General features: G+C 42.5%; 5 protein-coding genes across 11 annotated transcripts; 2 read left to right on the plus strand and 3 right to left on the minus strand.

The window, feature by feature from the left end:
* Window positions 1-96: 96 nt before the first annotated feature.
* Window positions 97-3837, minus strand: fosaa (v-fos FBJ murine osteosarcoma viral oncogene homolog Aa). Of its 3 annotated transcripts, XM_030443689.1 has the most exons (5): window positions 3725-3837; window positions 2823-2923; window positions 1960-2187; window positions 1524-1631; window positions 97-1414 (listed from the first exon to the last, which is right to left on the minus strand). In XM_030443689.1, exons 1-5 carry the CDS (start codon window positions 3771-3773, stop codon window positions 746-748), a joined length of 1155 nt encoding a protein of 384 aa, XP_030299549.1. In that variant the 5' UTR covers window positions 3774-3837; the 3' UTR covers window positions 97-745. The 3 variants fall into 3 exon arrangements, with proteins under 3 accessions (XP_030299549.1, XP_030299547.1, XP_030299550.1); XM_030443687.1 differs by lacking the exon at window positions 3725-3837 and having other exon boundaries at window positions 2823-3571; XM_030443690.1 differs by lacking the exons at window positions 2823-2923; window positions 3725-3837 and adding an exon at window positions 2311-2380.
* Window positions 3838-3857: 20 nt separating this feature from the next.
* Window positions 3858-5934, plus strand: LOC115597606 (transmembrane emp24 domain-containing protein 10-like). The gene is made up of 5 exons (XM_030443693.1): window positions 3858-4071; window positions 4496-4616; window positions 4735-4808; window positions 5050-5176; window positions 5500-5934. The coding sequence occupies exons 1-5, from the start codon at window positions 3895-3897 to the stop codon at window positions 5619-5621; spliced, it is 621 nt and encodes a 206-aa protein (XP_030299553.1). The 5' UTR covers window positions 3858-3894; the 3' UTR covers window positions 5622-5934.
* LOC115597598 (acylphosphatase-1-like) lies at window positions 3868-13702 on the minus strand. 5 transcript variants are annotated; one of them, XR_003987124.1, is made up of 16 exons: window positions 13580-13693; window positions 13296-13383; window positions 8794-12860; window positions 8602-8703; window positions 8433-8512; window positions 8235-8339; window positions 8036-8120; window positions 7893-7961; window positions 7661-7769; window positions 6663-6822; window positions 6548-6571; window positions 6374-6452; window positions 6115-6266; window positions 5940-6015; window positions 4473-4519; window positions 3868-3987 (listed from the first exon to the last, which is right to left on the minus strand). XR_003987124.1 is itself a non-coding variant. In XM_030443667.1 (15 exons), exons 3-14 carry the CDS (start codon window positions 11303-11305, stop codon window positions 5944-5946), a joined length of 3549 nt encoding a protein of 1182 aa, XP_030299527.1. In that variant the 5' UTR covers window positions 11306-12860; window positions 13296-13383; window positions 13580-13693; the 3' UTR covers window positions 3868-3987; window positions 5940-5943. The 5 variants fall into 5 exon arrangements, 4 of the variants coding, with proteins under 4 accessions (XP_030299527.1, XP_030299526.1, XP_030299528.1 ...); XM_030443667.1 differs by lacking the exon at window positions 4473-4519; XM_030443666.1 differs by lacking the exons at window positions 3868-3987; window positions 4473-4519 and having other exon boundaries at window positions 5921-6015.
* On the plus strand, window positions 13697-16540 carry LOC115597605 (zinc finger, C2HC-type containing 1C). The gene is made up of 4 exons (XM_030443692.1): window positions 13697-13839; window positions 14162-14247; window positions 14470-15668; window positions 15935-16540. The coding sequence occupies exons 3-4, from the start codon at window positions 14562-14564 to the stop codon at window positions 16022-16024; spliced, it is 1197 nt and encodes a 398-aa protein (XP_030299552.1). The 5' UTR covers window positions 13697-13839; window positions 14162-14247; window positions 14470-14561; the 3' UTR covers window positions 16025-16540.
* nek9 (NIMA related kinase 9) lies at window positions 16391-24309 on the minus strand. The gene is made up of 23 exons (XM_030443679.1): window positions 23780-24309; window positions 23041-23218; window positions 22899-22954; window positions 22742-22812; window positions 22518-22623; window positions 21848-21979; window positions 21628-21738; window positions 21454-21518; window positions 21281-21331; window positions 20999-21191; window positions 20780-20924; window positions 20497-20697; window positions 20283-20329; window positions 19989-20150; window positions 19791-19899; window positions 19536-19697; window positions 19226-19393; window positions 19075-19134; window positions 18793-18980; window positions 18551-18709; window positions 18337-18441; window positions 18203-18256; window positions 16391-18110 (listed from the first exon to the last, which is right to left on the minus strand). The coding sequence occupies exons 1-23, from the start codon at window positions 23963-23965 to the stop codon at window positions 17931-17933; spliced, it is 2889 nt and encodes a 962-aa protein (XP_030299539.1). The 5' UTR covers window positions 23966-24309; the 3' UTR covers window positions 16391-17930.
* Between the last annotated feature and the right edge of the window lie 872 nt (window positions 24310-25181).

Below are 25181 nucleotides of genomic sequence, written 5' to 3' on the forward strand. Positions count from 1 at the left end.
ACTTATCTGAACTCTGCCTCCGTTTGTAGATTTATAATTTAAATTTAATACAATAATATAAAAGTCAACACAACAGAATTGCAAACAACAGCAGCACCAGACACCACTCTGAATGTAGATTTATTGTAATTATTCAGCAGCATAGATAAGCAATCAATGCTCATTTTGACTTTTTTTTTTTTTTTTTAATTTAACAAAGAATCTGAAAGGTACAAAAATAAATCATAAGTTACATCTTGATAAGATATATATTGTATATAGCACTGGATGTTTTCATGGAAAACTTTCAATGAGGTCAAAACCACAGTTGATGACATTGAGGTATGCGAGGTACTCAACATGGATGAATATGTAAATACAACATTTACATCAATCAATACACTGTTAACAACAAAACACAAAAACCATACTGTAACATTAAATTCCACAGTACATCTTAGATCTAGTAACAGATCAGATATATATAAGCTCTGAAAAGTATTTGGAATTCGTCAGCATGCGTTTTTTAAAATCAAAACTTCACTTCAGTCCCAGCCATGCTTTTAGCTACATCAATCTGTTGGCTATGTTATCTGGAGAAAGTTTATATGTTTGTTTAGTCACGCACGAGACATTTCATGAATGTATTCCTTGAAGGTGTTACAGCATACTGTGGCATATGTTGTTCAATATCGTTTCAAAGTCAGGAAACCTGCAGGACAGAAAAAAAAACAGAGAGATCACACGGATCACTTCCCTCTGTACATTATAAGGCTAAAAGAGTTGGAGAGTTGAGCAGATCGACTGATTCGGCTTTGCCCCCTCCACCTTTATGACTGTCTAGTCCCTCTGTGAGAGAGTCCAGCTCGGGACACCCAAATGTGAACACAGACAGGTAGTTGCTGCAGGTGGGGGTGGAGGTCACCACAGGAGTGCTGAGAGGCTCCAGGTCACTGGAGACGGACTTGTACAGGGTCTCCCAGTCCGAGACCCCGAGAGAGCTGCTGAGGTCAATGTCCGGCACAGATCGAGCCGTCTCCATGGGGGTTTTCTCCTCCAAACTGGGTAACATATTTTCCAGTAGCCCTTCCTTAATGTCCAGAGAGGGCTCGAGATCGCAGATGTTGATTTCGGCGCTGGCACACAGCAAGATATTGGAGTTCCCAGAGATCGCCGTGGACGGATCACTGGGGATGTCCATGTCCTGGAGCGAAGGAGCTTCCTGGGTGCCATCGTCTGGAAGGCTGTCCTCGTCTGGACTGGGCGGTAGCTCTGGGGACCCCGCGGGCTCCTGGAAAATAGACTCCAGCTCATCTGACATCTGGCACACGGGTTTATGTGTGGCGAGGATAAATTCGAGCCGCTCTTTCTCCTTGAGGAGGTTGGCTATTTCCGTCTCCAGGGCTGCTTTTTCCTCCTCCAGCTTGTCTGCCTCCTTCGGATAGAGCGACATCCAAAAGTCATCCACATTGGAAAACACACACACACACACACACACAGCCGGTGCAAATGACAGCTGAGTAAATGCATCACTGTTTACTTACAGTTTGCAGCGTGTCGGTGAGTTCCCTCCGTCTGTTGCGACACTTTGCTGCAGCCATTTTATTCCTCTCCCTCCTTATCCTCTTTTTCTCTTCCTCCTCTGGAGACAGCTGGGATGCAAAAGGAATAATTCAGTTATTGCCTTGAAGAATCCAGCCATTTCATCCCCTAATCCGCTACATCCGCTGACAATACACCCTCTGAAGAATGGCAAAAGCATGTTTAGCTGCAATGCGTCTAAAAATAGACCATTGTTGCAGACTTGCTGTGACCTGAATATAAATTGACTGCCTAAGGAAGGCACACAGCCAGCACACGGCACCAGAGGAGCATGCACAATAGCAGCATTGCACACAAGGAATTCAGATTGGCATATATAAATTTACACTATTGACTGTTCTGTCCAATAGCAGGTAGACTTCATCTGAGCAAACCTACCTGCTCTGTTTTCCCCTTTCTGACAGCATTTTCTCCCTTATTCCCGCCCTCTTTGGGTGTTGCCTGTTCAGAGCTTTGTGGTTCATTGGCTTGCTTGCTACCCAGAGACGGGGAGACAGATGTAATAATCGTAGGCTGGACCATCCACTGGAAATCTGGGGTAGAGGAAATTGCGGTGACTGTTGGAACAAATGGAGTGTCTTGAATGCTCATTTCTTGGCAGAGCTCCTGAAAAAAAAACAATGGAAATAACCAACAATGAGGATTATAAGAGAATTCCTTTTTTAAAAATAAGTCCATTCCATTACTATCAAAAGGTGTCAGGTTATTGTGATGGCAATCAATAAAAACCTATAAATCATCAATGTGGAGTCTCAAACAGAGGGTAGCCAGTCTGTGTTGGATATTCTTGAAATATACCCCACCAGAAATAGCCTCCTTCGGATCAATATTTGACTTTATCATTGTTTCTGACGTCAACACTGACGCAGGGATGCTGTGGAGTCTCCTGAATGGATTTATTTTTCTCAATGAACCGCTGCATCGACACGCTCACATTTGGTCCCAGGACGTCGGAATCATAACAACCCGACCGATGCTGATATTTTGACACGTTACCACCTGCACTGATCTCTGATCCCCCCGCACCCCCACCCAAAAAATATCAAATATACCAAAAATGGCTTTTAAATAAAAAAAAAAAGAAAAGAATTAAGCGCAAGTTAATTAAAATCGTATCAATCAGCTCCCCCTCCCCCTCCCCCCATCGTCAGGATAAAAGGCATAAGGACACTTGCATAAAGGGGGGGGGGGGTTAATTTGCGGCTGCATGTTGAATATATGATCAACAAAGCCATTCATACCTTTGCACTGCTTTCTGAGGAGGACGCTGGAGAGCTCGCCTCTTCTGGCGTCTTCTGGCACAGTGTCCCGACAGGAGACTCTGTCCGGCAGGTGGGAGAGTCTGAATCCATGTCAGGCGTCAGGTTGTTGTGATACATCACGAGGAGGGAGAAGAAAAAAAAAAAAAAAGCACGAGTCCCGATCAATGACAAATATGACTCTGGCCTTCCGCTGAGCAGAGCGGCTCGGGTCTTTTCTCCAGGTATATACCTGGTAACTGGACGACTAGAATGCAAGCCCCTCCTTTTATGCTCTGCTAGAATTTTATGAATGAACCAAGACTGTACCATCCGCCGAGGGGGAAGGGGGGCAGACTGACAGCCACACGGGGCCTACATTTCGGGGTAAAACTGGATTATTTTGACATTTATCCTCTTGTGCGGATCCTCTATAAGTACATACACGTTTTGGTTTTAGAAGTGATCACAGCAACGTCACAAGAAGGCCAAATTCTCGTGTTTGGCGCATTTTCACGTCCCATTCACAAATATCGGCTTCATAAAAAAAATAAAAACCTATGTGGGGTGAGAAACGTGAGCCATTTATAAATAGACATATGTTACCATTTCCTGTGCGATGAAAACCCGATGTTCTGCTGCATTCTTTTAATTAAGTGCAAAATTCCCGAACACATAATATCCACTGATCCAATAATCAAACAAAACATTTTTATTACAAAAAAATGTTTTGTAATAACCCCCCCCCCCCCCCCAAAAAAAAAACAAAAAAACAAAAAAAATTCATTTTCAACTCAGCCGTCTGGCAGCCCTCACTGTGAGCTCAGCTCCTCGGGACGGCATTTTCCAAAGATAAGCATCGGGAGCAGTTAGCAGACATAATGAAATGATGCTGAATTGTTTACTTGGGGAGGAGGTGGTGGTGGTGAGGAGGAGGAGGGGAGGGTCGGACATGTGGGGGCGGAGAAGTCACGTGTCACGACCCGGAACTGGAGGGAGGAGGGGCGGGGGAGCGGGATGCGTTTGACGGGAGCATCATCATCCTTCGCTCGCATCACGACCAGGGATAGGTGGCATGTCTAGACTCTGCGTTTTCCTGCTGCTGCCGGTCCTCTTGGGCCCGGCGTCTGCGATTCAGTTCTACCTGCCGGTCCACTCTGTGAAATGTCTGCAGGAAGACATCCACAAAAATGTGCTGGTCACAGGCGAGTATGAAGTCAGCGAGGAGCCAGAAACTACAACTAATTTGAAGGTACGTGAACGTGTCGCACGTGTAACATATGGCAAACTATCTATAGTCTTGACACGTAAGAAATGCAAGATGAATAAATGTTAGCCCATCCTGCAAAAAAATGACATTCTTGTTAATAGTCTCTTTTAAAAAATAATAATAATTTGAGATGTCTAGAGATGTACAATAAAAAAATAAAATTAAGTTTTATGGAAAACATTTCATGAAGATAGCACCAAAAAACTGAAGACATTTTAAAATACCTCTTCATTATGAGCAGTCCAATACCATATGTTAAGAGAACCTTGTGTTATTTTATCGGTTTTGCAGACTTTAAGATCAGGAAACAAAACTAATCGTGATCCTGATTACTCCAAAATGACTTTTCACTTTGTCTCCACTGAGTTGAGATAGTGACTTACCCCTGTGTTAACTGTTTCTTCAGATTACTGATTCTGCTGGTGACCTGCTGTTCAATAAGGAGAACATCACAAGTGGGAAATTTTCCTTCACGACAGAAACTCAGGATAGGTTTAACATTTGCTTTCACAGCACATTGACAATGGGTGAGTGAACTTTCTAAATATGTAAATAGGAATATTCCAACTCAAATGGATAAGTAGTACAAAAACTATTGGTTTTCTGTGAATAACTAATGAGCTATTAATGCTCATATGATCAAAGGCGATGGGAAGGTTCCAGACCGACTGGTCACACTGAAAACGAAGCATGGTGTGGACGCACTGAACCAGGAGGAGGTGAGGGGCCGTCTTAAAGGACTAAAAATTAACCCAAAAATGAAAATTCAGTCATTATCCACTCAACCCCATGTAGAGGGAAAGTCCAGTGACGTTTCATAGTCAAAACAGTATGGAGCCATTTTTCTTCAGTTGCCATCTACTTTGGTTGTTTAAAATGCTGCAACACTGTTTTGCTGTGAAGCTGCACAAATGTTTTGTGGACTAATATGAAATTTCACCTTTACAACCTCTTTGTCAGATTGCAAAAGTAGAGAAACTGAACCCCCTTGAAGCAAAGCTGAGAACGCTAGAGCACCTATCAAACTCCATGGCAGATGACTTTGTCTACATGAGGAAGCGAGGGAAAGAGATGAGACGCACAAATGGTAAATGATGAGAGAAATGTGTTTGGTGTACATGTACACTGTGAGTAACTGCTTAAGGGAAATTACAGCTGCAATGTTTTCTATTAGTTTAAATTTTTCAAGCATTTTTATCTTTTGGGCACATTCCTATGTGTGATGCCATATAAGTTGTTCTGCCTTGAACAACAGATGGAAATCACCTGCTGTGTGGCCAGAAGAAGCTTAAATATTTAAACTTTGAACTGCAGCAGTTTCTCCTCTGTGTGATCCATAGCTCACTGTGTAGAAATTCTCGGGACCATTGTGACAATATTTTAGTGCTTTTTTTCCCCTATCTCCAACAGCTTCCACCAACACACGAGTGCTGTTCATCAACATCATCTCCGTAAGCTGTTTGTGTTCGATGGCCATATGGCAAGTGTTCTATTTGAGACGATTCTTCAGGACAAAGAAGTTGATTGAGTGAAGACGTTTTGCGAGCGCGACCTGAGAGATACAGCTTGATCATCAAGTGGACTGCACTGCTTTGGGAACATTTCCTTCAGTGTGTCAAAATGTGCCATTTTTCTGATGACACATGACATATGATCCATATTTACTTTTATTTAAGTATTTCCTCTTCTTTCTTTTTACAAAACTTTATGTTATTCATTTCTGACATATGTCTTCCTGTGAATGGTTTAAAACAAAATGTTTAGGTCTAAGGGCTTCGGGGGAATTTGACAGGAGGATTCTTATGAGTTACTTGAAATTATTAAATAAACATTTAAAATAAAATACACACCGACTTATTTATTTCCAAATAGTTCCCATGCTTTATACATTCTTCTCAGCTTTTGGAGGTTGGGCTTCTGTAATTCCTGCAGGGACAAGAATGCTTAGTCACAACCTGATTACTGTATTCAGTGATTGAATATTACATTTAATACAAAGTCAGATGTGCAACTTCCTCTTGGTACCTTCTGGTCTTTGTCCAAATGGTGGATGTCTACTAAAGGAGCAATAGATGGGCGGCCATGGGCGCACTGGAAAGGAAGCTGGCAGGAGGACAAGGATGCCACCAAGCTGCAGCATTCATCTCTGCTCAGGCTGTCGTTGAATTTGATGGCACCTGTTTGATGCGCACATGTATACCGTGACTTGTATGAAGATTTTAGGTTGAAATTGTGACTTACTGAATCAGAAACTACAGTATAGATTAAAGTAATTTAACCTTACCGTGGCATGCTAGGGAGGCTAGCACCTTCAGAACAGTGAGAGGCAGAGTTCCTCTCACTCTACCAGTTGAGCGAAGTAGCTGAGACAAAGAGTCAGAAAGGATATTTATTGAGTATTGGGGTCATTTCCCCACACAAAGAGGTTCAGGTGCTAGAATCAAACTTCAAAGCTTACCTCAATCTGCTCTCGAAGATATTCCTGATGTGTGGTCATAGAAAAAGAGCAAAAAGGTAAGCTTAAGTCACAAATACAATAGATGTTCTTAAAATGGAGGTTTCAGAAGTCTTACCTCAACAATTGGCTTGATAACAGATGGTCTCCCCCGCCGGAGCTCATTACTCTCCTTTTCCATAAAACACAGCGGTACCTTCCCAACAAAGACTTGTGGATCCGCTGCTTGTGAGAACTTCACTTCTAGGCCCAAACTCTGCAAATGTGTCTGACAAGACCTGGAAGAGGAAGGGTTCACAATACATGAGCAATACAATTAAAATAATAATGCCAATGTGATAATGTGCATGTCATGAAATCAACTGGTTATTAACCTGCAGTTAAGGCTTTAAAGAGCAAGACAGAAAAGTTGTGTGGTGCAGTTTGTAAAAAAATGTAAGTGACTGCAAACAAAATGTCAGGCTTTATTCTGGTTTAGAACAGGCTTCAGAACAAGTGACTGTGTGCGTCAGACCAGGACATTTGAATAACAAAGTGATCAGAGCTACAGAATATCTTTTCAGTAACTATAATCGAGAGGAGAAACAAGGCAGCTCTAGTAAGCTGTAAGCTCTAGTATTTCTCCAGAGTACTGACGCTGTTGAATGATGGCATATCAGCTGAAATGCTCATAACAACTCTAGGTTGAGACGGAGGTGAAATGAAGCTGCGTCACAGCACCAACCCTTTCTGTCATCTTTATTGCTACCATCCTTCACCTCATTGCCAAAATCTGCTGAAGGGTGTCTCGGCTGTTGAATATAGCAGACAGCTGGCTCCTAAACCTCAACCAGTGTAGGGCCAAGTGCAGTCCATCAAGTAATGACAATACTATCACAGATCACACCAAAGTGAAAAAAAAAAAACACTGGTGCATTCTAAACACTTTCACCAACACATAAAGGCTGTGGCTCCAGGAAGAAACAGGTCCCACAAAAGTAGAAAATTCAGATAAATCCTCTTAAATTTGCAGCATTCTCGCCTCAAAAAATAAACGCTGAATTAGCAATATATCTTCCTCCGAGCTGTGCTAGTGGCAACAACAGAGACTGAACAATAGTCATAGAGAAAACTAACCTAAGCAGCCTGAGCTCCTCTTCAGTTAAAATGATCTCAAGAGGTGGCGAAATGGTTGATGAACACAGACGTCTCTCACCAGGTGCATCTGGGTCATCCTCATAGGAATCTATGACAGGACATACAGTTACTGTATGACCCCAGTGTCACGTTGTGGTCCCAACAACAGCATTATTGATTTTACATTTCATTCTCTATTAACACTGTTCATCGCACATTAATTTTGTTTTACCTGCAACTAGATTTTCCAGTCGAACTCTCTCATGCGCAGCGTGTTGATCCACCAGCACCAGCAGGTTTCCTGGGTTTCAATAAAAAATGCTTGAGATGTTGATACAACAACAAATGATAAAACTGCAATATTCCAGTCAATACCTTCAGTTTCAGAGAGTGCGGGCGGTTCTTCATCCCTTGTGTTGATGAGACATGCAAGAAACTTCTTATCCACTTGATGAACGACCTAACAGGTATTTAAATAGCAATTACTTCATGGCATCAATGAAGGGGACATGGCTGGTGCATTTTAAGAACATTTCATTAGAACATTCAAAAGGAAAACCAAAGACAAATTTGCCTTCATTGACTGAATCATGGACTTAGAAAAGCGGTATGGAAACAGGATGTTGTGGATCTTAACGGCCAGTCCGTCAGCTTGCCCACTTGATATGTCCACTCCAACCTGTCGGGACAGACGCGTTCATAATGCATCAAAAGAACAACTTAAAAGCTGAACACTAAACCTTAAAACAGATAACACACAAGTGTTGTTTACCTCAGGAGGTCGGACAAACACTGGGTTTTTCCATTTTGAATACAATGAGGTGAGGGAGTTTGAGCTTTCAGCATTGCCATCTGTAAGATAGACAAGTAAGTATTTATTTCATATACTTTGTGTGTTTAAGGCACCCTACAGTCTACAGTCTGATCTGTCTGTTATGTACCTCGGTCATCAAGCCCTGAACTAATCACTCTGTCTGTCCTGGATTTAGGTAGGAAGGGCAACACTAGATCCACCTGAAACGGGTAACACCTATATTCCATCCCTACAGTTTAAGAGACATGAACAACATAGTATTTAACATTCATGACAACAGTAAAACTAGAATGATAAGCAAAGAAAACCGCTATCTCACCCATTTCAGAGATGACACTAACTGCCATATTGGTGACATCAGACATACAGCGGACTTGTGTTTCTTCAGTAGGCAGGTCCTTGTATCGGCTGAGCCCAGTCACTTTGTTCACATACACCGTCTTTCCCACGGATGGGTCGTAGTGATGAATCCAGTCTCCTGATGCTTTAACCTCCTCCCTCTCAGCCAGCTGAGGTTCTGTTCTGCAAAGCGGGACTGGTTCAGGATTCAGCGCAGTATCACAGGGATCCTCATTTTTAGAGCTCTCTTGGATACTATCGGTAACCCCAGTGAGACAGGTATTGTCCGGTGATGACGTCCTGGACAGATGTGGTAACACTTTTGAATTGTCTGTCCTGTGTTGTTTCAAAAGGCAGAGTTTAGCTGCCAAAGATTTTTTGCCTCCATTCTGCACTGACATTGGTTTCATGTTTGTGAAAACTGAGAGTGTTGGTGGGCTTCGGAGGCTGTCTGCCTGTGCAGGTCGAGTATTATTCACTTGACGAGCCTCTTGGGAGGGTAACTTCAGTTCATCAGATTTACCGTACACTCTTCTAAACTTCTCAAGAGATCCAGACTCTTTACATAAAGACAACTTTGGATAAGTTACAATTCTGGGTATCTTTGAGGGAATCATAGGAGCCAAATCTTTGAATAGTTTCTGACCAGTTATGTCATTGGCTGCATCCATTGAGATTTTGCGTTTTGATGCAAAGGATCTCTCTTCACATTTATCTGCTAAAATTTCCCCCTGAGATACTGACTTGTTGATTTGGGAGCTGTCCTGAGTCTGCAGACTTTCATGAATGTATGGATCGGACAGTCGGATCTTTCTGTTACTTACTAAAGTCTGTTTGTTTCCTTCTGAACCCTTGCAGTCTGTTAAAACGTGCTCAATACAGTTTAAATCAGGCTGAATTTCTTGAGTAGTGCCGTCTTGTGAAGTCTCATTGCTGGTTGAGGTTGTAACATTTAATCTTGTCTCAATTTCTGTTAAAAGTTCCAGTTTTTCAGTTGCTAATTGTTTAATGGAACTTGACGTACCGGTACATACAATTTGAGAGCCTTCCTCAGCTTCACTGAATGTTGGGCCCCCTTTTTTAGTAACGTTATTATCAGAGGCCGGTTCCAGTCGAGCTAAATGACATGTTGGCTTTTCTCTACATTCTTTGTTTATACTTCTCATCTTTTCCAGCTCATTTATTTGTTCAGTCTCCATCAGCTCGGACTCCTGGCAAACACTTGTCTCACACACAGTGTCATCTTTGCACTTACGATGAACAAAATGAGATGCCAGTTTCATCCCAATACTGTAATCTAGTGTGGGAGCACTGCTATTTGCCTGGTCACCACTGCCACTTTTGTGACCATCTTGGTCTGTGTTGTCATTGCAAAACAATTGGGGAGACACATCGTCCAAATAATCTTGAGAAAGCACCGCCACCAAGTTCTCTCTGCTGAGGAAAGCTTTCACTGCCTCTTCTATACAGAGCAAAATACCATCCCAATCTTTGAACTCTATTAGAGTTTTGGCAGGCTCAAGACATATGTCATACTCTGAGTACGAGCATTTGATATTTATGACGTATACTCCATGCAGATCTTGGCTTCGCTTGTGCTTTGGACTCCTGATGGCAGACTGCCTCTCTGGACTGTCATTTCTCTGATGTGAACTGCTCAGCCTGCGTAGGAGGAAGTTCAGTAGTTTGTGTATCCGTGTTTTCAGGAGCAGTCTGTCATTTACATACAGGAACTGTAAGCTGTTATTGTAGTGGCCCTCTCTGCCAATGTAACCGATCACTTCGAACTGTCCATGCGTGTGGCTGATTTCTCCGAGCTTCTGTGCTCGACCAAGGCTGTGTATCTGGACAAACCTGTGGTAGGTGTTATTAGCTTTAGGAAGCTGCACCATCATGGCTCCTGTGCAGTCGTTCTTCAGGGTGAAAGACACAGAGGGATGCATCAGAGAAATGGCCTCCACTCTGTGTCTGATCCTCTCACGCTCAAGCACAGCGTCCATCCTCTTCCTCCGGACTGGCATGTTGTGGAAGAAGTTACAGATGACAACAGTTGTCCCTGCAGAGGGTCGTGCAGCCTCTGCTTCGAACACATCCATGCCTTTGCCATCCTTGAAGATTTTGACGTGGGTTTTCACTGATGATCTGGTGCGTGATGAGATTTCAACAAGTGTGGCCAGAGAAACCACACTGGCCAGGGCTTCCCCTCTGAAACCATACCACCTGAGGTCGTCCAGGTCTTCAACAGAGCTGCATTTGCTTGTGTAGTATCTGTTCCCCACGCATTCCATGTCCTCGGCGTTCATCCCAGCTCCGTTGTCGATTACCTGGACTTTGAACGCCTCCATGTCCACCCTGACCCCGACACAGGTCGCCTCTGCATCGATGCTGTTTAGAAGAAGCTCCTCCACGCACTGCTGTAGCGAGGGGATAGCGACACCCGAGCGGAGTTTCCCCTGAACCTCTTTAGGCAAACACTTAATCATTGTGCTCATTAAATGCACTGCACTTCACCTGCCATGACCGGAAACACATTTGTAAGAAAGTAAACTGTCTTAAAATAATAATTAGCCCGTGCTAACTAACGTCCAGTGGCGTTAGCTTAACGCTAGCTAATTCTGTGGATTTCTACTTTGTGTTTTTGCCCGCCTCGTCCTAAAACACGCGGGGCACGCGGCTCGTTGAATATCACTTTTAGAGTAAAGCATCAAAATACATCCTAAAATCAAACCTAGCTGCTGTTTACAGTCAACGTGAGACAACAAGAGATGAGCGTAACAGCTGTGAGCCGAAGCTAGCAGCGCCCCCTTCTGGTGCGAAGGACCGAACTACAACCGTTGGCTGATTGCAACCTGCTTTGAACGCGCACACCGCCACCTAGTGTCCGGAGTTTGCTAATTCATGTTTTCTTCTGGTACCCATTAAGTGCACAAACATTTAATATTATCCTCCCATTTTCAATGTAAAGTTTGTTAAATGATGCTCTTTTCTTTCCAACATAAAACAAGCAAATACATCCATCTCCACCACATTTTTTTCTCAATTACGTTTGCCCATTAGGAGGAGTACTTACATTTGTAACACAGTGTGAGGGAGAACATGAATATGTAGTTTTCTATATGGAAAACATCACTGCAAGAAATCCTGACTAAATGATCCCAAATTATTCACACTTTTTCAACTGATGTGATAAGATGCAGTCATAAAATTTGCTTTCTCTCCATTTAAATGTTAACATTAAATATTATATATTTGTTTATCATCTTTTTCCTAATTCTTACACAGTACACTAATTGTTTGTGTGTGTGTGTGTGTGTGTGTGTGTGTGTGTGTGTGGATTACTATGACCATTCATCTTTCTTCTCAAGGTTCTCAAGGAGGGCAGAAGCATTCTGATGAGTATTTAGTGATTCACCAGGATCCTTTCAGACTCCTTCAGTCTGTGGAGGCTGGTGATGACGGCAGTGACAGATTTCAATGTCAAACCATCGCTAACATCACCCCAATATGCTCACCCCTGAATACCACTCAATCATGTAAATGTTCAAGTCTATGCTCCTGACAGCCAAGGTTTCTGTGTTTCATCTGATAAAACTAATAATTGATCATTACTTTACTGCAGTTAGTCCAATACAATTCAAGCAATGTGACATCAACTGAAAGGAATTTTAATTTGTTCATGTGATTCCACGTATTGTAGATGTTTGGAAACCTGACATACACAAATCTTTCGTGAGTTCATTAGTCATATGAGTTGTAGTCCAACCAATAAATTAGACAAAATAAATAAAACATCTTCTATTTCAGTAGAGCATGCACAACACATGGGTTATGTTATTTTACAATGGTAAAAGAGGAGTGTTCCAGGCAATTGAGGGCTTTCTCATTCTTAAACTCTGCCTTGGTTATGTTGGACTTGGGGCTGCCAGTGGATTTCAGCCATTCTTGCATTTCTGTCACTTTGCTGCGTGGGCCTTGTAACTGCCCCTGAACAGTTCCTGCGCCTGTGTTTTGGACCCATCCAACCAGGCCAAGCCTTTTCCCTTCTGCCTGGAAAGTGAAACACTGTGAATTAGGAGACAGCAGAGGCAACTGAGGGAGAATATGGGACACATATTACTGAGATATGGTCAGGATCGGCCTTGGACAAAGAGACTGGCTGTCATTTTCGAACCTAAATACATGAAATGTTTGTGTTGAAGCTAAAAGACTGAGCATTTTAACCTTATAAATGATAGTTTGACAGGGGATCTTAAAACAAGGACCACTTAAGTAGCTTCTGAGCTTCATTCAGTTTTCATCATCATTCATTGTAAATAACTGATTGATGATAATGGATCCACAATTCAATAAGAAGCTATACACGATGTTAAAAACTCCACAGAAAGCAAGAGAGTGGACCTGGAGATAAGATGTTCATGTCAACCAAAAAAAAGATAATAACTTTAGCTCATAAGGCTTAAGTTATATCACAGTGAAACTCACTTGAGTGTATTTCCGAAAAAAGACACCTTGCACTCTGCCAAAGATTTCGTAGTCCACTGAAATTATATCTTCGTTGGACATAGTGGACCTAGAAAAGGAGAAACAAGACAGCACTTGCCTATTTTAGGGACCCATCATGCATCGCTTGGGCTATGGCTACCGCAAGCTAAGCTAACACGACCTGTTTCTGCTCAAATCAATAAAAAACCAGATTATTAACACGCTTAGCTTCGTATTCATGCTTTATGAATACACGATAAATCACTGTCCTAAGTAATATTCACCTGAATATTGTTTTTAAAAAGCCGTGGGAGAACCACACAGCGCTGCTCCGTAGGATCTCGATTCAAACACATACGGGAACTTCGCTTCAGGAAGTGTTGCTTGTCGGACCACTCAGAGAGAACACCCTAGCAGCCTCACCTTGTTACTAGGCAACTAATGTAAACATGGTGGAAATGATTTGCAACAATTCTTTCCTCTCCGAGTGGATGCGTTTGTAACAAGCTTAACCCAAGGTCACTTTTAATTCGAAAGTCAGTCAGTAAGTGCTTGACATTTTAAACAGTGTTGGGAACATTTTTTTTGTCAAATATTAGAAAGTATTTAGTAGATAGCAGCTTGCTACATGTTATTATATTAACCTCTAGGTTATGGTTTGGCTAGTAAGTGTTACACGGTCATATCAGCAATGTTTTGTTAAAAGTATTACTTTTGCAGAGGTTTCTAACTCCCTACCTTTTTAATTTATGATATTTTTTGGTGTGAAACCCTCCACTCTAGATCCACTTATTAACTTATTCTAGAATTTTTCCGGCACATCACGGTCCTCATCAGCAAATTAACTCAACCAGTTTCCTCTTAAGGTTCACTGACTTACCTGAAGCCAGAAGGAAGGAAGGAAGTCCCAAAAAAAATGACAGCTATAATTTGATCGAAAGCCACAGAACAAGTAAGTTTGTCTCGATTCTCCTTGAATTATCAAGTTCAACCTGAGGATTTGAATTTGACTTTAATTGAACCGTTTTCAACATTTTAGTCTCGAGACTTATTACATGGAAATACCTGAGTAACTTAAGACTGACTTGTTTTAAAAGTCGATTCATAGTTATACTCTGCAGATACCAGCTTTTCTCTTAAAACCATACTTTGTTTTTCTTCCTTTTAATTCTAGAAAATATACAGGGAGTGGCTTGCGCTAAGTGCTCAGGTGTCTTGCACAACGATTCATCCTCAAACACATGATCTTCAGCAGCTGATGAAATCATGAGCACAAGCACAAGCACAAGAAGAGGACAAAGTCCTCAAGGGCAAACCAACATTACCGGAAAAAAACCTGGTAGGAGAGCAGGTGAAGTTTACCTGCCATTTCCCAACAAGCCTGTGACCATTAGACCTCACAACCCCAGGACACATGCCTCACTTGATGTTGAAAAATTTACTGTTACAAAAGAACCAAGAGCCAAAGAACATTGTTCAAGTGGCACCGAAGAGACCGCGGCATCCCAGCATCCGAGAAGAGACTTTCACAGACAGTCTAAATTAGAACTGCAGATAGACAAAGAAATTCATGCAAAAAAGCTGTTGCTACAGGAGAAACTGTGGAGGCTAGAGGAAACAATAACACAAAAAATCCAGAAAGATAGAGTTGACGCTGCTGCAGGTGATAACCATACGAGAAGAGAACCAGTCAGAGGCAGAGCAATGATGAAGCAAGAAAAAAGTCATGAGGATGTTAAACAACATAGGCAGAGGCAAGAAAATAAGAGGAATGACGTCAAAGGACAAAGGGGAACTCATGAGATCACAGTTCATGGGCAAGACGTGAGTGGAGAGCCAATCAAATCGAGGTGGGAAAATGTGAAAGAGCACACCAGAGGAAATGGAGGGGATGGAAAAGATAATGGCATATGGGGAGAGACAATTGTGAAAGCAAAAGAAAGAGACAAGACAAGAGATCAGACATACAGGGACAGGACATGTAAACAGATGTATGGTTCAGAGGATGAAAGAGATATGCTTCAAATGAGTCAACAGAAGGTTTCTCATCGAGCCGCAACAGAGAATCACAGAGGTGCAGAAAGAAACCAGTCCGGGGAACCACGGCTTCCACCAGTCTCTAGCCCTTCTCGTTCAGATGGGCCAGAGCAGGGGGAGCTTGGACTTACAGAGAGCACTGTCGTCGAAAGCCAACGTCTTCCTTGCATAATCTGCAACAGGAAGTTTGCAAGCGAAAGATTAGAGGTACACGTCAAAATATGCAAAAAGCATAAACAATCACATCGCCAAGTCTTCAACTCCTACAACAACAGGACCAAGGGATCCACCTTAGAGGAGTTCTTGAAATTCCACAGCGTATCCACGACTCCAGAGGTAGGCCGGGAACATTTTGGCCACCCAACCTTAAATTGTACAGTTGCTTCAACACTTTGTTCTGATGTTACCCTTTTGAGTATTTGACCAGTTGTTCTGCATGAGGTTTTAAGGAAGTTAAGGTTTCATTATTATCATAATGTAGGATTCAGTTCACACTAGGGACTAACAGTCAATATATCTCAGCCTCTGCTTCTTAAAATACACCTTTATAGGAATTTTAAGCTAAATTGAGTGTTTTCTGTTTATGATGTCTTTTTATTCAGGTTTTAAAGAAAAAGAACCCAAGACAGAACCACAAGGAAAAAGCAAAGAATTTGCAAGAGGTTCAACTGCCAGCTGGGACCTCACACTAAAAATGGTCTAGACACTTCAGTCATGAACCAGTTGAATAAGGGAACCTCAGGATTCAGCACAACACCATCTCAGTATTGTCAGTAGTCTTTGAACCCATATTAGATTTTTCTTGTCTGCATTGTTTGAATACATTCCATATTAAGTCAACAGAACAGTTGAAGTTAGTTTTGACTCCTTACAAGGATAGCACACGTTGAAGGTGCACTATGTAGTTTTAGGGTAAGACATTTTATTAGATTTTTTTAAATGCCAAAACAAACTAAATAATAGTTAAAATAATAGTGCACCTTCGATATCAACAAATAGAAATAGGTATGGTATATTGTAGCACATTGTGAGAAATAATGGCTGTACACACAATGAAATATAGCTGCTTGTTTTATTTATGTCTTTTACACAAAGCATGAAGCAACAGTGTGACTGAGCGAAGAAGGGTTTGTACAACTGTTACATCGCCACAATATTTTGTTAACCGGTGAAAAAAATAAAGCAGATTTTTAAATGTTGTAAACACACTTTATAAAAAAAAGAAAAATCACTTAAGGCACAGCATGGTCATGTTTGCACTCAATTTGGTTTCAATAACTTGCTAGTAAGGCACTGTATTAAACGTTTTACTGCCTGAAAATACTGCCAGTGTGATGCTGTTGACATCCGACAGTTACTATAGCCATGTCAAAAGGTTTTACAGACAAAAATTGTATATATATATATATATATATATATATATATATATTTGTTATAACACACAATAAACAAAACCAACGGACCTCAAACAGATAAAAGGAGAGTTACATATTTGCTTTCCAAAATGATGAATAATACAGTAAAACATTTCATAAGGTACCGAAGACAGTTGAAATGGTTTAAAAAGAAAGCATTTAGAAAACAATAAAAGTACAGCTGTGAGGTCAGCTATATTATAAATGCTTTAAAGACAACATTTTCCACTTTCAAAGAAAACTATTCAAGTGTTCATACATGTCACGAGGATGATAGACCAACATGTGCTGCACCACCAAGAATGCAAGTGTCAAAGAAGGCAATAAGAAAAGGCAACCAAAAGATGTTAGAAAAAAAAAAAAAAGAATCAGTAGTTCTGTTTCACACAAATTCTTTTATGTCAATAAAACATGCACATTTAAAAATATATATTTGCATGAATATTAGAATATGTTTGTAATAGCTAACATGTCTGATAAATACAGAAAAAAACATTTTTATAGGCTATTCTGTATGAGGCACTTTTAAGGATATCAAATGACACCAAAATAATACAAATAAAGTGACACATAAGAAAGTTAAGTTTTCACATTGGAGGCCAGCACTAACAAGAGTCGCGATCAATCTGGACAGCATACCGGCTGCCCATCTTTAAACCACCTAGAGGAGGAAACCTTTGGATGCATTAGCAAACGGTCTACTATTAGCATTAGCTGGTCTTACCTGTTGTGTGATAAATACTATCGGATACTAACATCTGAGGCACTAACAACTCAAACCTCAATGTGTGACATCACTTTAAGTCAACAATAATACTACCAAAATATGGATTTAACATTCACATTGCAGCGTAACACTCTGATCGCTATGACGATTGTCCCTCGCAGGAGACAAGGGCCGATGCTTCATGTTGAATCCAGCCAACATTTCAGTCTGTGGAGAAACTAGCTAGATCACTGCACACGTGTGCATATGACGGTGTGCAAGGTGTCATACAGTATTACATATGCAACAATTGTAAATGTAATCATGCAACTTGGTGCTCTGTCAAACATGTATACTGTAATGTAACCATTATGGACGGGTGCACAAGGCTGCACCCTTTAACGGAGCCTCAACACCCCATCTAACCAGCTCGTTCAATTCAATGTTGCTAAACAGTTTTGACACTTCCCCCCAGTCTCACACGCTTGCCCCTGCAGATCGCCCCCCGTGCTTTGTGAATCCGCCTCCTCTTCCTCCTTCATCCCTGGGCATACGATCAGAGCGATGGTTCCCATTACTGTCGCATCCTGCTTCCCGTAGCGTTGAACGACTGATCGCTGCCCAGAGCCTCTCATTCTCCTTCTTCTGCTCATCGACCTGGAGACGGCAGGAATACACGCTGTTACTCAAGTACAAGGATTGAGCACAGCACTGAAGGGGGCAGGCGGCTTTTGGGATAAATGTCTCACCTGCTTCTCGAGCATCTGGATCCTCATCTCTTGATGAGCAACCGTCTCCCGCAGCTGCAAAATAAGCCCTTTGTCAAATACTGTGGCAAAGAGATGTACTCATAAGATGATGACTGATTGTGCAGACTTGATACCTGTGTGACCTCGCTACTCGCTTTGCAGCATGCCCCTGAGGGTCCTTTTTTGAAGACATCAGCCTCCTCCTGTCCATTGACTTTACCACAGCTCATTCGTTTAGTCTGTGGAAATTTGAGAGAAGACATGGTGGGTGTGTTTCATAGCATGAACAGCCATATGTCTATTTCTTTATTTGTAGATCAGTGCAAAAGACAACAATTTTGGCATTACCGATAGGCCTGTCTTACTGCTGACTGCTGCTGCCGCGGCCTTTAGCTCCTTCAGCTCCTCATAAGGCAGCGTAACACTCTCGGAGATAGAAGAGAGCTGGTCAGGAGTGGGCAGCTCTGAGCCTTCTGGTAAAGGGATAAACTCAGCATCCTCTAGCTCCTGTCAGATGACAACCACCCTGAGTTAGAACTGAATTTGTGAGGTGATCACAAAATACTGATATATATTAACAGATAACAAACCTTTCTAAGCCAGAAAGGGCAGGAGCTGTCGCCAGTATGATTTGTTGCTGACATCATCGGGGTCTCAAGGAAGCACTCCTCTGAATTATCCTCCATTGTGCCCCCAAGACCCCTGTCACGACACTCCGTCTCTGAACCAGGTTCTATGTCCAGATCAACTGTGGATGTAGATGCCTCCTGGCCCAGGCCTATATACATACACACATACACATAAACAATGTAGCCTTGTAGGTGTAAATGTAGACTCCATACACTGTTCAGTGACCAAAGAAAAGTATTCACCACTGCCAATTGATAGTCCACTGCTGTTTGAGCGAATAGTCTTGGAGTTGAGCACTTTTTCTGCAAAGGAGACAACATTATTGTCAGCTGGCTGCTTGCATCAGTACACTGTCTACCTGCCTAGTACAAGTGTCTGGTTGTGATTACTAACCCATTATGATAATGGTGTGCCAGCCACGGCAAGAGAGGTCCGGTACATGGTGGAGGGAACCAAAGATGGGCCTCGGCATGGCGGGGCATACCTCTGAACCAAATCCTTTATCGGCAGGCATCCCAAGCCGCCCGTTTCCTGCATTTCCCCATGCAAAGATCTGATTGTCTGGAAGAAGCAAAAGCAGATGATGGCATATCCTCAGGACCAAATGCCTGGGACGGTGGCTTTAAAAAAATAAATCAAACTGCTACAGTGACAGAAGAAAAATAAATATATATTTTATTGCCACCAATGCACATGTTCTCACCCTCAGTGGCTGCAATGGTGAAGCCATCTCCACAAGACACTTTGGTCACTATCTTGCCTCCGAAGGGACCGACCAGGACCTGAACACCCTGGTGTTTCTTAAAGTCCTTCACGCCCAGCTGTCCGTACTTGTTGCAGCCGAACGTGATGAGACGACCGCGTCCTGCAAAGCCAGGAACCACATGAAATAATTTCCCTGAAATGGGGACAAGTTTATGCACTTACGAGAGAAATACCCGCCTCTTTTTTGCCGTACCGTCAACTGCAGCTGTGTGGGTCTTCCCTGGAGCTATGGCATGGATCTTGAACCGCGACAGCTGCTTTGCTAAGGTCAGTGTGGTGATGTAAGGGATCCCCTGGTAAGCCTGGTGTTGTGGACAGAAAAAAAGCCCATGAACATAGCACCATCACCCTCAGTCTCGATAATAACCGTCCTTTGAAAACAAGCCAGTACCTCTCCAGGGTGGTTTTTGAGACCAGAGATTCCCTGGTTCAGCCCCAGCTTATTAAACTCATTGTTTCCACACGCTAAGACTTTTCCAGCTTCTGTCAAAAAGAAGGTTCCATCACTGCCACACGACACTGAAGCGATGGTGGCGCCTTTAGGGATCTCCACCTGGAAAAACCAGAGAATAGAAAGTACTTTTGAATTAACAGCTACAAATACTACCATTTATATCATATTTTGTATCTGACTAGCTCTTGACAGACAGTCACAGATATGCCAGAACAGGGAGCAACATCTTACTTGCATCGGGGAGGAGAAGTCATCCTCACATTCCAGGCCGAGACGCCCTGCGGCGGGAAAATAAAGCAATTTTGACTGGGAACACAGAGTATGACTGTACATTAAAAGGGCCACTATCTCCACCTGCTGGCTAGAGTTATTACAGCAAAAACACCATGGCCGAAGCTTCATGACATCAGGTCACAACAACAGTAAATACAGCAAACATATGTACCATACTCTCCGCAGCCCCAGGAGTAGATGTCCCCGCACTGAGTCAGGACCACCACATGGTTGTCTCCACACGACACCTGACGAACAGGCCGCTCCTCGAAAAACTCCAAAAGCACCGGCTCAAAAATCTCCATGCCGAGCTCACCCTCCACTCCGATGCAGCCGTAATAGTCCGACCCAAACATGTACATCTGGTCCTCATCTGCAAAGATGGCAACAGCAGCGGGTTTAAAAGGGCGTTTTTTTTTTTTTCCCTCATGCTCCAGGAGGCTTTCCTCACTCACCAGTGATGCACGCTGTGAAGTCAGCTCCGCACGCCACCTGTCGGATGGCCTTCCCCTGTAGCTTCTCCACCTTCTTTGGCTGCCGGTACGAGGCCTGGTCTCCGTGCCCCAGCTGGCCCACCATCTTGGCTCCGCATTGGACGTTCTGAAGAGAAGGTTTGGGAAGTTATTTGCAGAGAAGCACAAGAAAGACTGGATCCAGTACAGATTGATACTCACAGCCCACGTATACAGCTCCTTTTCCACCGTCACCACCGCAAAGTGACTCTCGCCTGCACACACGTGTTGGGCACTGCTGCCTCCTTTAAACATGTCCATCTTCTGGGGGGTGAACTTCCCTCCGCCCCAGAAGTACACCTCTCTTGAGCGAGTGGTCACCACAGCAACAGGGGTGTCAGTCACTGTACTCAGCCTACGGTGCAACCACGCCAACAAATCAGTTACGTACACATCTTACAATCTTTAAAATGGAAACTATGAAAACTAGCGTCAACAACTTACTTTGGTTTTTTCATTGCTAAATTCAGCAGGGCAACTCGATCCTCAAGCTCCCTAACAGAGAATTAGGGAGTTTTTCAGTGCGTGTTTTGATTTCATAGCATCCAGCATAATCTAAAATAGGTTCTTATCAAGGAAATAAAGAGAACAATCATTTTCTTTTCGAAACAACTTACTGCCTGTAGCAGGAGATGATCGGCTGGGCCAGAATCTGATCAGATGTGGGTCTGTTCACTGGATCCTGCAAAACAAAAAGATCACAAGATGTGACGCTGCTTAGCACACAGTATCATCTCCGGCATCAATCCATTTGTTTCACGCTAATCTGAAACAATACTGCTCTCACTCACTTGATCAAGGCACTCATACACCAGTTTGATCAGTGCCGACGAATAAACATCCGAGTTCACTTCCATAGTCCAGTTGCCCTGGACTATTTTCACACAGAGGTTCAGAGGGTTCTTATGGACACAAACAGCAAAACAAATTAATTGTGGTGAGAAAAAAATCGGGAATATTGCCTGGTTAAAGGTGCAGTAAGATTGTAGTACACAGGTTGACAAAACCTACCGTTGCATCAAATGTTCTTGTTAGAGTTAAGACTTCAAAAATGACACAACCCATGGCCCAGATGTCTGATTTTAAGTTGTACTTTGCTCCCTGGCACAATTCTGGTGACATGTAATATGGCGTTCCCACACACTGGATTGACAGAGGAAGCAAAAAAAGAAGATTAGTAAAACGGGAATCTCAAACTGAATGGCCTACTACATAAAACTGTGCAGCGCTATAGCTTGAATAAGAAGTACTTGAAAAAGAAAACCATTGTAAACGAACACCCTCAGCCTCATATAATTCGTGGTCAACTCTACAGTCCCCATTTTCGTCAACAGCAACAGCAGCATCCAGGGTGACAACATCATATGAACAATGTGTGTTTTCATCTCACTGTTTCCTCATCCTGGGCATGTGATGAGCTAGCCTGCAGCGACACCTCGGTTACAACATGGTGAGTCGAAATCAAAGAAACAGTTCCATTAGCTAAATTCATGTTGAGCGAGCCTTTAAATAATAAAGCAATATCTCAAAAAAGAGCATGCACACGGCCAACACCTACATTACCACTATGCTATTAGAAGTCAGTCATGTTAAGGGGTATAACCACTGTCTTACACTCAACATTTACTAAATCATAGTCTGTCGGGTTAAAGATGCCAAAGGGAAGGCAAACACAACTTACAGTCTCTGCCATTGAAACGTCAGCGTCAAGCTTCTTTGCGAGGCCATAGTCACCGAGCTTGATGAGGTCAGTCTTGGTCAGGAAAATGTTCAGAGTTTTGATATCCCTGCAAGAAAAAAAAATATGAAAGGTTTGATTACCCAAATTAAATCATTGTTAGAAAGAACATTTTTAAAAACTCAAGTGAGCTGCCAGACGGCTGCAGTAAGGGCTGAACATCTTACCTGTGCAAGATCCCAGCCTTGTGAATGTGGGACACTGCTGAGGCAATCTGGTACAGGTACCATATGACCACCTAAAGAAACATATCAAAGGTGAAGATCCAATAGAGAATAGCCTGTTTGTTAAAATGTTATCGCCCTCGCAATGTTGCAGCCGTACCTCCTCGCTGAAGAGTTTCCCCTTCTGCTGATTGATTTTGTCGTACAGATTTCCTCCTGCGATGAGAAGCCCGTTTAGCATTCTGTCACACATGACCAGCATTCAAACTAACCTCAAGCACACCCGCAGAGTGCCGCCTTACCATTGCAATACTCTAACTCAATGAACAGGGAGTTTTTATCCATGAAGTGATTGAAGTAGGCTATGATGTTATTGTGCTCCAGCATGGAGAGGATGCTTATCTCGTTCATGACATCCCTGCGCTCCTTCTCGGAGAGCGAGTTCAGGTCCACCTCCTTCCATACCACCAGAGAGTTGTCCTAGGGGGAAACCAGAGAGGGGGGGGACATCTCATTAAATAATGCAAGTGACATGTCCAGATGTGTCCCTCCAGAATAGACGGACAGGGGAAATCTGTCACGAAATATAATCAGTGAAAATGATTGTTTGGAAGGAGGGGATGCATGAGAGGGTGTGCAAATCTATATACTGCAGAAAGGCATACAGGACAAAAGAAGCAAGGCATGGGAAAGCGATTTATCCTGTTCTCACTCAGGAATTTCTCACAGAGGTATTGAAACCTGGGAACAATGAGCAATTCAGTCAGACACACAGATCTTTCACAGTAAATCATAACAAGTTGCAGCACAAGACCATGTCTGCTATAATAGGTATGTGTTTACAGTTCATGTCCTCCGATTGCAAAAACTCCATGCCCAAGGAAAGACTGAGCACCTGAGACATGTTTGATTTCTTGCTCTGCTGTTGTTACAACGATGCCTCCATTTTAAGAAAAACTCCCAAGTTTTCGTGAGGGAAACTGACTGTTGGCATGGCCCTAAAGTGTTGATCCGTGTGCTGAGACAGGCTCCCAAACTTACCTCTGTTCTCCTGTACAGAGTTGCTTCACCAAACGCCCCCCTCCCGAGGATCCGGATAGGAATGTAATGCAACTTCTCCTCTTCGCCATTAAACGTGCCCGACCCTGATCGCTCACTGACCACAGACCCGCCGCCCAAATCTGAATTTAGCGAGTCGAAGTGTCTCTCATAGTCGTCCAGTGACATTTCTGTTTTGAGACTTGGTAGCCAGTGGCAGTGATGGAAATAACCCGAACAGGCCTTACGACAACTCTTTCTGAAAGACTCCTACAAGAGCGCGCACACGTCCGACATGTTACCCGCGTCGGCCGACAAACAGGGCTGTCAAAAGTATGAGCGCTGCTTGATGCCGCAAAGCCACGCCAGGTAAACACAGTTAGAAAGACACAACGGAGCGAAATACGTGCAACTATATTGGTCTCGCCAGTGTCAAGCATGACACAACAAAAATGAACCAGTTCAGTCAACTTTAGGAAGTGTCAGAACAAAAGTTCACCCCTCGAGCGCGTTGTGGTGTGCTTTACGATGAAAGGCCAGCACCGGGCACTTCCGGTAATGGCGCTCGTCCCTGCTGCGCGTGTTAGGCTTGACTTGGCCCAAACCCGGAAACTGTCAAATTAAACTGTCTCTTTTATTACTTATTCAATAAATAATTTATTGAACAAATTGATGATTGCAAACGATTTGACAGTTGAACAACAAACAAGCCAGGAGGAGAGAAAAATGAATAAAAATAAAATGAATACATTTGAAAAAACATATAAATCATAGGCTTATCATGTGTGTGTGTGTGTGTGTGTGTGTGTGTGTGTGTGTGTGTGTGTGTGTGTGTGTGTGTAGAAAATATTAAAGGCACAATTCGTAAATTAACACACACATACAGGTTTAGGAGATGTACTCGTGTTTAAATACTTTCAAAAGCGTACAAAAGACAATTTAAAGAAAGACAATTTGGCTGGTAATCTTGCATTTATGGTCTGTATATAGAATTTGGCAAGTATAATTAATATATTTATGATATATGCCTTTTCCTCAAACACATTTATCATCATCAAATAATCAAAATACATCAATAACAACAATTAAGCAATAACAATATTGTCAATAATGACAAATAACATTTGCATTAATAACAAATAATGCAAATTCTCTGTAAAAAAAATGTTAATAGCAAATTGAGAGATCTACTCATCTACTTATTTTTCTGTGTAGTGACAAGGATCTTCTCAACATACGTACAGTGAAATGTAACCAGATTTGAACCAGACATAGAATAAGACACCAGGAAGAAGATGAAAAGACAAAGATGAACTAACCTATGAAGGAATTGCTTTGACATAAGGTCAAAGGTCAGACTACTGTAAATAGAGTTTATTCATTTTGGAGGTGATTTTGAGGTGAG

Source organism: Sparus aurata, chromosome 16 (genome assembly GCF_900880675.1).
Source record: "Sparus aurata chromosome 16, fSpaAur1.1, whole genome shotgun sequence".
Classification (NCBI taxonomy): Eukaryota; Metazoa; Chordata; class Actinopteri; order Spariformes; family Sparidae; genus Sparus; species Sparus aurata.

What these genes read in the sequence shown, in the direction of transcription:
- LOC115597605 (XM_030443692.1), top strand. Translation starts at nt 14,562, where the DNA reads ATGAGCACAAGCACAAGCACAAGAAGAGGACAAAGTCCTCAAGGGCAA. An exon ending in GCGTATCCACGACTCCAGAG is followed by an intron (nt 15,669 to 15,934) that starts GTAGGCCGGGAA and finishes CTTTTTATTCAG; the next exon opens with GTTTTAAAGAAAAAGAACCC.
- LOC115597598 (XM_030443667.1), bottom strand. Translation starts at nt 11,305, where the DNA reads ATGAGCACAATGATTAAGTGTTTGCCTAAAGAGGTTCAGGGGAAACTC. An exon ending in TAGTGTCATCTCTGAAATGG is followed by an intron (nt 8,704 to 8,793) that starts GTGAGATAGCGG and finishes CTTAAACTGTAG; the next exon opens with GGATGGAATATAGGTGTTAC. An exon ending in TGTTTGTCCGACCTCCTGAG is followed by an intron (nt 8,340 to 8,432) that starts GTAAACAACACT and finishes CTGTCCCGACAG; the next exon opens with GTTGGAGTGGACATATCAAG.
- LOC115597606 (XM_030443693.1), top strand. Translation starts at nt 3,895, where the DNA reads ATGTCTAGACTCTGCGTTTTCCTGCTGCTGCCGGTCCTCTTGGGCCCG. An exon ending in TCACAGCACATTGACAATGG is followed by an intron (nt 4,617 to 4,734) that starts GTGAGTGAACTT and finishes ATATGATCAAAG; the next exon opens with GCGATGGGAAGGTTCCAGAC. An exon ending in ACGCACTGAACCAGGAGGAG is followed by an intron (nt 4,809 to 5,049) that starts GTGAGGGGCCGT and finishes CCTCTTTGTCAG; the next exon opens with ATTGCAAAAGTAGAGAAACT.
- nek9 (XM_030443679.1), bottom strand. Translation starts at nt 23,965, where the DNA reads ATGTCACTGGACGACTATGAGAGACACTTCGACTCGCTAAATTCAGAT. An exon ending in AGGAGCTGTATACGTGGGCT is followed by an intron (nt 20,925 to 20,998) that starts GTGAGTATCAAT and finishes CCTTCTCTTCAG; the next exon opens with AACGTCCAATGCGGAGCCAA. An exon ending in GCCCTTTCTGGCTTAGAAAG is followed by an intron (nt 18,710 to 18,792) that starts GTTTGTTATCTG and finishes GTCATCTGACAG; the next exon opens with GAGCTAGAGGATGCTGAGTT.
- fosaa (XM_030443687.1), bottom strand. Translation starts at nt 3,152, where the DNA reads ATGGTACAGTCTTGGTTCATTCATAAAATTCTAGCAGAGCATAAAAGG. An exon ending in CCTCAGAAAGCAGTGCAAAG is followed by an intron (nt 2,188 to 2,822) that starts GTATGAATGGCT and finishes TTTTTTTTTCAG; the next exon opens with GAGCTCTGCCAAGAAATGAG. An exon ending in GAAAGGGGAAAACAGAGCAG is followed by an intron (nt 1,632 to 1,959) that starts GTAGGTTTGCTC and finishes TTTGCATCCCAG; the next exon opens with CTGTCTCCAGAGGAGGAAGA.